General features: G+C 44.5%; 1 protein-coding gene across 1 annotated transcript; it reads right to left on the reverse strand.

Moving 5' to 3' along the window:
* Nucleotides 1-7,483: 7,483 nt before the first annotated feature.
* mafba (MAF bZIP transcription factor Ba) lies at nt 7,484-10,040 on the reverse strand. The gene has a single exon (XM_073470363.1). The coding sequence runs from the start codon at nt 9,565-9,567 to the stop codon at nt 8,353-8,355; it is 1,215 nt and encodes a 404-aa protein (XP_073326464.1). The 5' UTR covers nt 9,568-10,040; the 3' UTR covers nt 7,484-8,352.
* Between the last annotated feature and the right edge of the window lie 555 nt (nt 10,041-10,595).

Genomic DNA, 10,595 nt, shown 5'->3' on the forward strand with positions numbered 1-10,595 from the left:
CCTGCCGCCTGCTCGTGCCTCTGATCCCAGTGCAGTTTGTATCCTTTTCACAGCCTCTGTTCTGTCTTACCCTGGTAGCAGAGCGCTGTTCTGCTCTTTCTTATTTTTTGATGTTTTTCCATAGTGTCTCTTGCCTCCAAACCACTTACAGATGTTGGCAGCGGGGAGCGTTGTGGCAACTCCAAACGAGGAAATCTAAATAGAGATCAGGCTGTAAAATAAAAAAGAAGGCCCGGAGAAAGAGAAAACAAGGGGAAAAGCAAGAGAGCAAATGCGAGAATGGGGTGAATGGATGAGAGAGCAGTGAGTGGGCATTAGTATAGAATTAGTAGAGAGGAAAAAAACTATGCTTTCTGGGCATGTAAGAGCGGTGATGTGACCTGAGGGCAGCTTTTTTTGATTTGTCGGGAGAACTTGGAGTCAAGTCGCTGGTGTTTCGCCTCACAATTACATCTTCTGATTTGTTTCCCAAAGAAAAGACAAATATAGGCAGAAATAAATACCGAAGTTGTTAAGTGTTCTTGAGAAGGAAGATAAAGTTAGCATAAAATTATCATCAGGAACCATACATTTTCACTAAACTTCTGCAGCTTTTCAATAGCTGATAATGAATCCTCGTAAAATTCTATATGGTTCTAAACCACAACTTCGTATTCGCTCCTGCTGTTACAGCTCCCTTGGCAAGATTTTATATTAAATAGCAGCCTGTAACATATAGGAATAACACCCACCAACTGGAATTTACCAAGACCTACTGGAAAACAGTTTGGCTGGGTCGAAGGTAGACTTGGCCCGGCTCTGTGGCGGTAGCTCCGTGTTACCTCCCTCCACCTGTTTTACAGGAAGTAGCCTTGTCCCGGTGGATCAGAGAGGAAATGTGTTGAAATGCCACATCCTGCTCCGAGCTCAGAGTCAGAGTTCACTACAGCTAAAGCTTATTATGTCCAGACACCTCCTGGGGAGAAAAAGAGCACAGAGAGGGAGAGAGAGGGAGAGAAGTGGCAAGCGTGTTTGCAGTCGTGCCACTCCCTGCGCATTGATTGTAAAGATGAGTGACCTGTCTCTCCCATCTCTCCTCTCCCTCCCTCCTCTTCCTCTCTCCCCCTGCACTTTATTTATTAATGGATCCATTCAATTATTTACTTCACATCTTAGGGCGACAACAGGCCAGAGCGCAGTACACAGGGTGGAGATGATACAGCACACCAACAGCGCTCGTTTAAGGCAGCCCAGGTACTCGGTAGAGTTAACTGACTGTCAGAATATGTATCCGTGGATAGAAAATGATCTTTATAGACATTTTAACCAAGATGACTGGACTTGGAATTTGCTAATTTGATGGAGGGATTATTTTTTGAATAATCGTTTAGTTTATCAAATGTCAGAAATATTGAAGAGGCCCATCACAAGCTGTCTGAGCTCGAGGTGACGTCTTCTAATTGTATCTTTTGTCGGATTAACAGTTAAATAACACAAAGATCTTCAATTTGCAGTGATGTAAAACAGTGAATTGCACTGAAAATCCTCACGTTTGTGGGGCTGGAACCAAAAAAATTAATTGATTATGAAGTATGCTACTTACACATTTATTCATCAGTAAAATATTATTCCAAACACCACAACACTGATTTCAACCTATCAGCGCAAATCACACACGAGAGATGTAGCAAGATGAAACGGCATTAAAAAAAGATGTAAAGGTAGGGACAGACAGACAGAGGGAGACTTGAATGGGGAGAAAAGGCTTGTTAGTGTGTCATATTTCCAGAGACCCTGCAGCCCTCTGCCTGGATTTTCTAATTTTTTCAAATTTTTGCTGCTCGGGACGCTTTACCAACTCAAAATGCATTTTGAGTTGCATTTTTATGTTCTGGGAATGAAACTCCAACTATCTCTCTGGTGCATTTAAGAATAGCTCAGACAAATCCTACTGACTCTACCTTAAAGTTGAATAGTCTTTGAATTATGATAATATGACGCAAGGTTCAGTTAGCTTTGCACAGAAATGGCCGGTAGAAATGTCCTTCAGAGGGAAACTTGTACTTTGTACCACTGTACTTTCTTACATTTATTTGAGTAAAAAAGAAGTATCTGTACTTCTACTTGAGTAAACAATGTGTTTACTTTTGCCACCTCTGGTAATTGAGTACTTTTATATTGTAGTATTGCTGCTCTGAATATAAGATCTGAATATGTCTTTCACCACTAATTTGCAGAGAAAATCAGCCGTACTTAAATGGCAGGAACCGCTCGACACATGTCCTGATGAAATACTGTCTGTACACCTTTAAAAGTCTGAGGAGGAGGAGGGGGGCATTATAGTGTCCTGTTTGCATTAGAGGTTGATGGTTCAAACGTATCATTGACCGCTCGGTGTCTGCTCTTATCTTCTCCCTCTGGCCTTATCCCCGCAGCGGCCAGACATGGATCAATCCCACCCGGAATTGGGTTTCACATCCCGGAAGCAGAGATGTACACATGGGTCACTTTCATCGACTCACTGCGGCCATGGCCATAGGTATCCATCATATAGACCATTGACTGGTTGTGACCATGAAGGTACAAATTCATCACAAAAGGAGGCTGCGGTGGACGAGGTCAGCGGAAAGCAGCGGCTGCTTCTCGTCTGCAACCATGTGGAAATGGAGCCTTTTGAGATATTATCATTAATGTTGATGTAATTTCAGTGTAGCATGAACGTGCACGTAGAAAAAGTTTACCGTCAAGCACTGTGCGAGCATTTATTGTAAAGAAAATAATATTTCTGCTGGCTAAGATTTCCAACACCCAAACACAACAAAGCAAAAATATTTTACCACAAACTTTAAATTTTTTAGTAAAGATCAGTGTGTGTTTTTGTATGCTTGCGTGAGTATGCATCTGTGTGGGGGTGTGTGTGGGTGTGTGTGTGTGTTGTAACAGGCAGAAGATAAATAACAGACTCAGTGATGCCGCCTCGATCTGAGCTGCAGACACGTCGGGGCTCGGCTGAGGACTGGAGGAGAGGAGATGAAGGGAAGGATGGAGGGCGAGATGAGGGAGAGACGAGGAGAAGAAGATGGTGAGGATTGATTGCCATTGACTCGGGTCCAGTGCGCTTAAAACTGAGGTTTCAACAGCCAGCCTGAAACACACACACACACACACACACACACACACACACACACACACACTTACACCAATAAGATATGGTTAAGTTGGAAAACATAAGCAGTCGTTTTCAACACCAAAAGAGTCTGACAACACTAGAGTAAAACAGACAAAGACTAATAAGAGCAACATATTTCTTTCACGTCCTCTGCTCGTTGTGTTTACATTGGGAGGTGAACACTTACACACAACCACACACACACTCAGGAACTGGTTAATGTTCTCAAGTGTGTGTCTGTCTCTTGGGAAAGCCTGCTTTAATTCCCTGGGAAATCATTGTGATTTAGAGTAGCAGGGAAGTCACTTCCAATGAAAGTCAATGGACCGCTGGTGTAGCAGTGGGCTGGACTGCATGTGTGTGTGTGTGTTTGTGCGTGCATTTGTGTGCGTATATCTCAGCAAAAGTGTGTGTGTGTGAGTGTCCGTAATATTCCTACATTGAATTTTATCTAAATGTAATTAAATCAGCATGATAACACAGACGGAGTTGAAACCACATAGAAGCTGGTGGTAATTAAAATAACCATATGTGGCACTGTGGATGGAGTAAATACAGTAAAATTAGCACGCACGCACACACACACACACACACACACACACACACACACACACACACACACACACACACACACACACACACACAATCTTAAGCAAATTATACAAGATGCAAATGAATTCATGGTGTGTTAGGCCTGGATGTATGGAGGAGGCAGGAATGAGGGCTTTGAAATACCTGCAGCAGGGCTCAGACTAACGCTTGGAGAGTCTCCGGCCTGCTGTAACCGCCTCCTTAATAACACTGTGGGGTCCAGAGTGATGAACAGAAGCAGGCCGGGGTTGGGGCTTCCGCGCCTGGGCTCTTCAAAGCTGCTGCTGCTGCTGATGCAGGGAGCTGGAGGTGGAGGCTGGCAGAGCAGGCTGAATGCAGATAGGATCTCTGCGGGGGGGCGTGAATGTGTGATCGGAGACTAAAATCATTACAGTACGCCTGGTCACTGTGTCCTTGGCTCTTCCGCTGAGCTGAGCCTGATGCTTTTCTCCCCTCTCTGTCTTTTTCTCCCCTACTTTCTTTTACCCTTTTTTTTTTAAAAAAAACAACAATTTTCTCACTATCCTTTTCTCTGTGAAGTTCTGCACGCCATTGTCTCGCAACAAAAAAACATGCAATTCTTCACAAGATTTAAAATGCCTCCTGCAGGTAAGGATCTGAAAAGTTGTCCTCGCGCTGTCGTCTCGGCAGCGTTTTGACTCAGTGAAAGCAATCAGCGATAATGCAACAAAACATCACACAAACGCTCTTCAGTGGGCCAATTTGTGTGCATTGATTTAAAAATCAGGATTTGCTTCCCCCCTCAAATGCTCCATCATGAACTGATTGATTCTAGTGATTTATCATAAAGGAGGTGTAAATATAACTTGAGCGTCTGGTGTGAAACTGTTAACAGCCTGACAGCTTTTATACACTTAATCGAAACAACTCACTGTGTGTTTGATCGCTTTCTTGCCCTTTCACTTCTGTGAGTCCAGCGTGTGTGTTGTGTCCTTCCAACATGTGTGTGGAGCTCTGGAGTCACAATACACCACATGATCACTGTACATAACACAGAGGAGCCTGCTCTCACACACAGCAGCTGTGTACACTCTGGAGAAGAAGAAGAAGAAGAAGAAGAAGAAGGTGAAAAGATCCTCTATAGACACCTAAAAAGAGTTGTTTTTGTGAGATTATCATAACTGTAAATATAGGTCTCCTTCTCTCTCTCTCTCTTGGTTCACCACAGCTGCACTCCTGCCCCCAGGCTGCAGGCTGTCCAGAGAGAGAGAGAGGGGGAAAGAGAGAGAGAGGGAGAATGTAAACTAGACTTGCCTTCCTTGGGTCTCATTGGTTGATTCTCTGTCTAGCGGTTTTGTCCTTGAGAATGTGCAGACATGGGGCAGATAATGTTCTGACACCAGAAACTCTAGACCGGGACCAGATCAACACTTACTCCCTTCTTCTTCTTCTTCTTCTTCTTCTTCTTCTTCTTCTTCTTCTTCTACTACTACTACTACTTCTATTGTCACACTATCCGAACACACCAGATTCTTGATATTTTGTGCGCATAAGCAAAGATTAGAGGGAATGCGCTCCTTTTTTTTGAAAAAAAAAAAAAAAAAAAGATATTGCAAGTGTGTTGACACATGGCAATCGTAAAATCTATTAATGGCGGCCATAAAAATATCACACCCGGAGGCGTTCAAGAGGGATTATTTTGAAGCTGAGGTCTGGCAAAGCGACCCTGCAGAGGATATCATGGATAATGGATGGATGCATGGATGAGTGAATGGATGGGTGGATGGATGGATGCATGCATGGTTGGATGGATGGATGGAGGTTCTGACGCAGCGCATTAGACTTTTTCCTCAAATTGTCTAACAACCAGTCAGATTGAGCCTTTGAGTGTATTCAAAACCACGCACGCCGAAAAACGCAAAAGACTCCTGTACCACTCAATGTAAATGTGAGGTTTTCATCTCTTCTCCTCCGGTATGTTGCAAGGTCAAAGATCTCCTTTTACCGCGCGCTCTGGTGACGGCGGGGTTTCTGCAGAAGTCAGCATGCCAGCAGAGGCCAGCAGCATGTATAGGAATCTCCCTGCAGCGCCACATAAACGGCCAGACCCGGTGATCTAATCACAGCAGGCCAGTGGGCTTTGATCCAACACATCATTCTTAAAAAAAAAGTCTGCAAATAAAACAAGAAACCAAGGACGGATGAGATGGAGGCGGTGTTAATGAGTTTTTAAAAATATAAAATAATTCTGCGCAAAATTCTGAGTGCTGTGGCGACAATATAAAAACATTTTCCTTTCGAGTGTGCTCTGGCGCTTCTGACACTGCAGTGTGTGTGGGATTATTAATTACTGTGTGTGGTTTTTTTTCTTTAAGACTCAGTCAGCTCACACATCTTTTCCTATCAAGGCAGAAAAAAACGTCTGAGAGGGTAATTATTGCCATTTCAATGACTTTAATAAGCAAAATAGGAAACAATTTCTTCCAAAAACAACCAAAAAATAAGACAAAACAGAAACCAGCCTGAATGGAACAGTTCAAATTTAAGTGTTTTAACTATTATTTATATAAACAGGATTGAAAATTGATCCCCATCATCGCAAAGTACATGGTATAGGTGAAAACAAAACAACAACCCGCTGCTGCAGTTTCATTTAGATTTCAACACAGTTGAATCAGTAACAAACCAAAAAAGATTGTTAAATGCATGACTTTTCAACAATAGTTTCAAATGCAAGCACCATGCTTATTCGATATGATCTGACAGTTTGTTAATTTAAATCATTAAAATAAAAACTTTTAACTATGCATCTGGCCAGCAGAACCAGAATCATCAAATAATAATAAAACAGACACAAAAAAAATCGTATTACATAACATACACTTGGTTTTCATTTTGAGAATTTGCACAACCTGAGTCCCCTTTTTTACTGACCGGCAGGAAAAAAAATCAGGAAAAACATAGAAAATGAATGATCAATATTTATCTAAATATTAACTCTACATAAAACCCCTGACAAGTAAGTCGTTGCACTTTTATTGAAACATTGTTAAAAATATAAATCATTAATATCAGGCCCAGTGATGATATGCTACAGGTGGCCGCCAATCGGGAATAAGAGGATGAGCTTCAGTTTGCTCAAGAGTTAATAGAAAGACATCTGAATTAGCTTCAACACACACTGTATGTAGAAAAACTCCCTCGCCTTGGTGCGCAATAGCCTCTTCTGTGCAATCTGGGTCCAATAATATCGTGGCCACATGTTTGTCTCCTCAGCCCCTCACACAACACGTGTCCAAAATATTACTCGAAAACTTCGCACCCAGGCCCTGCTTGCTCGATAATATCACAATATAGTATCATAGTATGTCTTCCTGGAGGGAGGTGTGCACAAATTTCAAAATGAAAACGTTCAAAAAAACAAAACAAACAAAAAAAAATCGTTATTCAAAAAAAAAAAGTGCACTTGACACACAAAGTTTGTTGTATTTTAAATGCAACTGAAAAGAAAATGCACTCCTCTTTCAATCAATAACCCCCAAAATGATACAAAAAAACTGAAAAAAAAAAACACAACACATAAGAAAGAAAGAAGTTCAAACCAGCCTCCTCGATCTTGTTGTGCAGTTTTGCGGTTGCATAATATTTACAAGCCCAGAATAAAACCCACACCTTAATGACACCGCACCGGCAGTCCTGCTGTTCTGTCCCCGCTGCATTTCTCTGAACCCCCCCCCTCAACCCACCCACCCACCACCCTCCCTCCAAAAAAAAAAAAAAAAAAAACTATGGAGAAGCGCAGATCAACAACATGCTCTTAATATACACGAGAAGATGAAAGTACAAAATAGAAATTATTACCGTACATGTCCAGCATGCAGGATTAATATTTAATGCAGATTTTTTTTTTTGTTTGTTTCAATATATATTCGAATATAACCAAGCAGGCAATAAATCAATGAGATGTTGCATAAAATGCCCCCTCCCCTCCCCTCCCCTCCCCTCCCCATGCCCGCCTGACGGGGTTAGTAGACAGAAGTTAAATTTGCATAAAGTTGGAGTCTTTGCTTTTTGGGACATTTTTCCTCAGATTTGTACTTGTTGTCACTCACAGGCGGCGAGGCCAGGCCCGCTCGTTGTTTCATAACAATGTCAGGAAGAACAGAATTACAAAGACAACACGCCTCGACGCCATCCCAACACTACTTACAAGATTATTTTAAAAAAAAAAAGCTGTAGCCTCAAAGGAGAGAGAGGAAAAAAACAAACAAACAAACAAACAAAAACAATAAAGAAAAAGTTCATCAGCCGATCCTCTTCTTTGAAGAAGAAAGAAAAAAGTCTCTTCACTACAAGCAACTAATCTACAAAGATGCTGCGACTGATCAGACACTCTACGTTGCTCTTTGTATCTCAGTTGACACGTGGATGGAGAGATGATTATATATGAGGATACTATTTGATGGATTATTCTTCTAATATGAATATAATTGTTACCGTTATTAGTATAATCATAAACAGTATGGGAGGTGTGGGTTATTGTCAGCCAGTCAGTCGTTTTTGTGGAGAAAGGCAAGGTTGGGTGTGTGTGTGTGTGTGTGTGTGTGTGTGTGTTGGGGGGGAAAGTTTTGTTGTGAAAAGGCTCTGACAACTCACATGAAAAACTCTGGTGATGAAGGGTTGTCACTGGTCGAGCCAGCCTCGCGGAACCCGTTATTGGCCCCCGACCCCGTCAGTTTCTCGCACTTGAGTTTGTAGGCGTCCCTCTCCCTCGCCAGCCGGCTGATCTCCGCCTTCAGCTGCTCCACCTGGTTGATCAGCTGCGTCTTCTCGTTCTCCAGCACGTGCTTCTGCTGCACCCGCTTGAACCGGCAGGACTGCGCGTAGCCCCGGTTCTTCAGGGTCCTCCTCTTCTGCTTCAGGCGGATGACCTCGTCCTTGGTGAAGCCCCGTAGGTGTCTGTTGAGCTCCCGCACCGACATGGACACCAGCTGGTCGTCGGAGAAGCGGTCCTCCACGTTGAGTCCGCCCCCGGAGCCGTGGTGCCCCCCCGACTGGCTCAGGTGGCCGTGCGGATGGTGGTGGTGATGGTGGCGGTGGTGATGGAGCGGCTGGTGAGACTCTGGGGAGACCGGGGACGGGCTGTCGGGGTCCTGGCTGTGGTGGTGGTGGTGCTGGCTGTGTGGGTGGCTGTGTCCGCCTGGGTGCCCGGACAGCTCCTCGGCGTGGTGCGGGATGCCCCCCGCGTACGGGTGATGGTGCTGCTGGCCGTGGCCGTGGTGGCTGTGGTGGTGGTGCGGGCCCCTGTAGCCCTCGAAAGCGCCTTGCTGCTGCAGCTGCTGCTGGACGTGCGGAGGCGGAGGGTGGCCGTGAGCTGTGGCTCCAATCAGGGCCTCCACTGCGTCCTCTGGGGTCAGGCTTAGCGTCTGCGGGTCTAACTGCTGGTGGTACCCGCTGTTCGGCATCCAGTACAGCTCCTCTAGGTGGTTTTTCTGCTCTGTGGGGCTGAAGCTGGGCGAGGAGGGCACCGAGCTGCAGGGTGTACTGATGGGGGTGGAGGACACGGAGCCCTGGGGTTGGAGACGGTTACACTGGCGCACCCCGTTGCGCTCCAGCCCGGCCAGGCCTTCCTTCTTCACGTCAAACTTCATCAGGTCAAAATCATTGACATATTCCAGAGCCAGAGGGCTGCTGGGTAGCTCCGGGCCCATGCTCAGCTCTGTGCTCATGTTGCTGTCGCGACTCTTTTGCAGATATGCGAGCGTCGCAAAAACTGACTTATTAATCAGCGTCTCTTCTCTCCGTTCTTGTTTCATGCAATAGTTCTTTTGGCTCCTCCACCGCTGTGCACTGACTTGCTGTAGCATGAAACACCGTGTGATTGGTGAGGAGGGAAAAAAAGGAAAATGAAAAAAAAAAAAAAAAAAAAAAGTAGCGGAGGAAAACTTTCAGACTAATGCTCTGCACACGGTTTGCGTCATAGCCTACTTCTGCTGGGATAATCTGGCAGAGAGACCAGACAGGAGGTAGAAAGCAATGCGTCTCAGTGCAAAAGTAAAAAGCTCAGTCCCTTCAGTAGAAGTGTTCACAAAAAAATAAAAAATTTTAAAAAAATTAAAAAGAATCAGCATAAATAATAATAATAAAGGAAATACCACGATTGTTCGCTGAGACGGGCACCAGTCCTCGTAGCGACTTCTTGGTTGTAAGTCCCTTTTTTTTTCTCCAGGAAAATAACAGGAGCGAATAAGCGAAGAGTAAATAGGGCGTCTGATTTTCGCTGAGAAGCCGCTTTTCCAGCTCTGCACCGCAGAGATTTTAAAGGCTCGCCTCTCTCACTCTCTCCCACTCTGTGGTATCCAGCAGACTGCGCTTGGAGCCAGCCAGCGCTTTATCCTTATAGCACCGTGACGTCGAGCTGAAAGGCTGGATCCGGAGCGCTCAGCGCTCCAATGGGAGCGAGACTCCGCACTGAAATAGAGGAAGAGAAGGAGGAGGAGAGCAGCGCGCACAATACAGTCCTGACAGCCACAGACAGTCAGCTGACCGACTTCCCTAAAAGCAGAAGGTGGGAGGAAAGTGGAGGAGAGAGAAATGCCTCCACTTCATGGAGTCCGGTGCAGCGCAGCGCTTCGTGTCTCCTCTTAACACTGCTTCAGATCTTAATGAGAGGAATGTGAGTGATTCACGGGCTGTAATACTGAGAGCCAAATGAAAATCCACTAATAGCACTTTTATGGCACAAAGCTCCCTTTGAAAACTTATTAATTTAACAAAATGTTCAATATTAAAACTGCCAGGGGGCTTTTATATAAAAGAGACAGAAATCCCAACAGTTTGTATCCAAATGTACTTTGACTGTTTTCCCCAAAAGACAGAAGAAGACAGTGCACAT

This window comes from Pagrus major, chromosome 7 (genome assembly GCF_040436345.1).
Source record: "Pagrus major chromosome 7, Pma_NU_1.0".
NCBI classification, from domain to species: domain Eukaryota; kingdom Metazoa; phylum Chordata; class Actinopteri; order Spariformes; family Sparidae; genus Pagrus; species Pagrus major.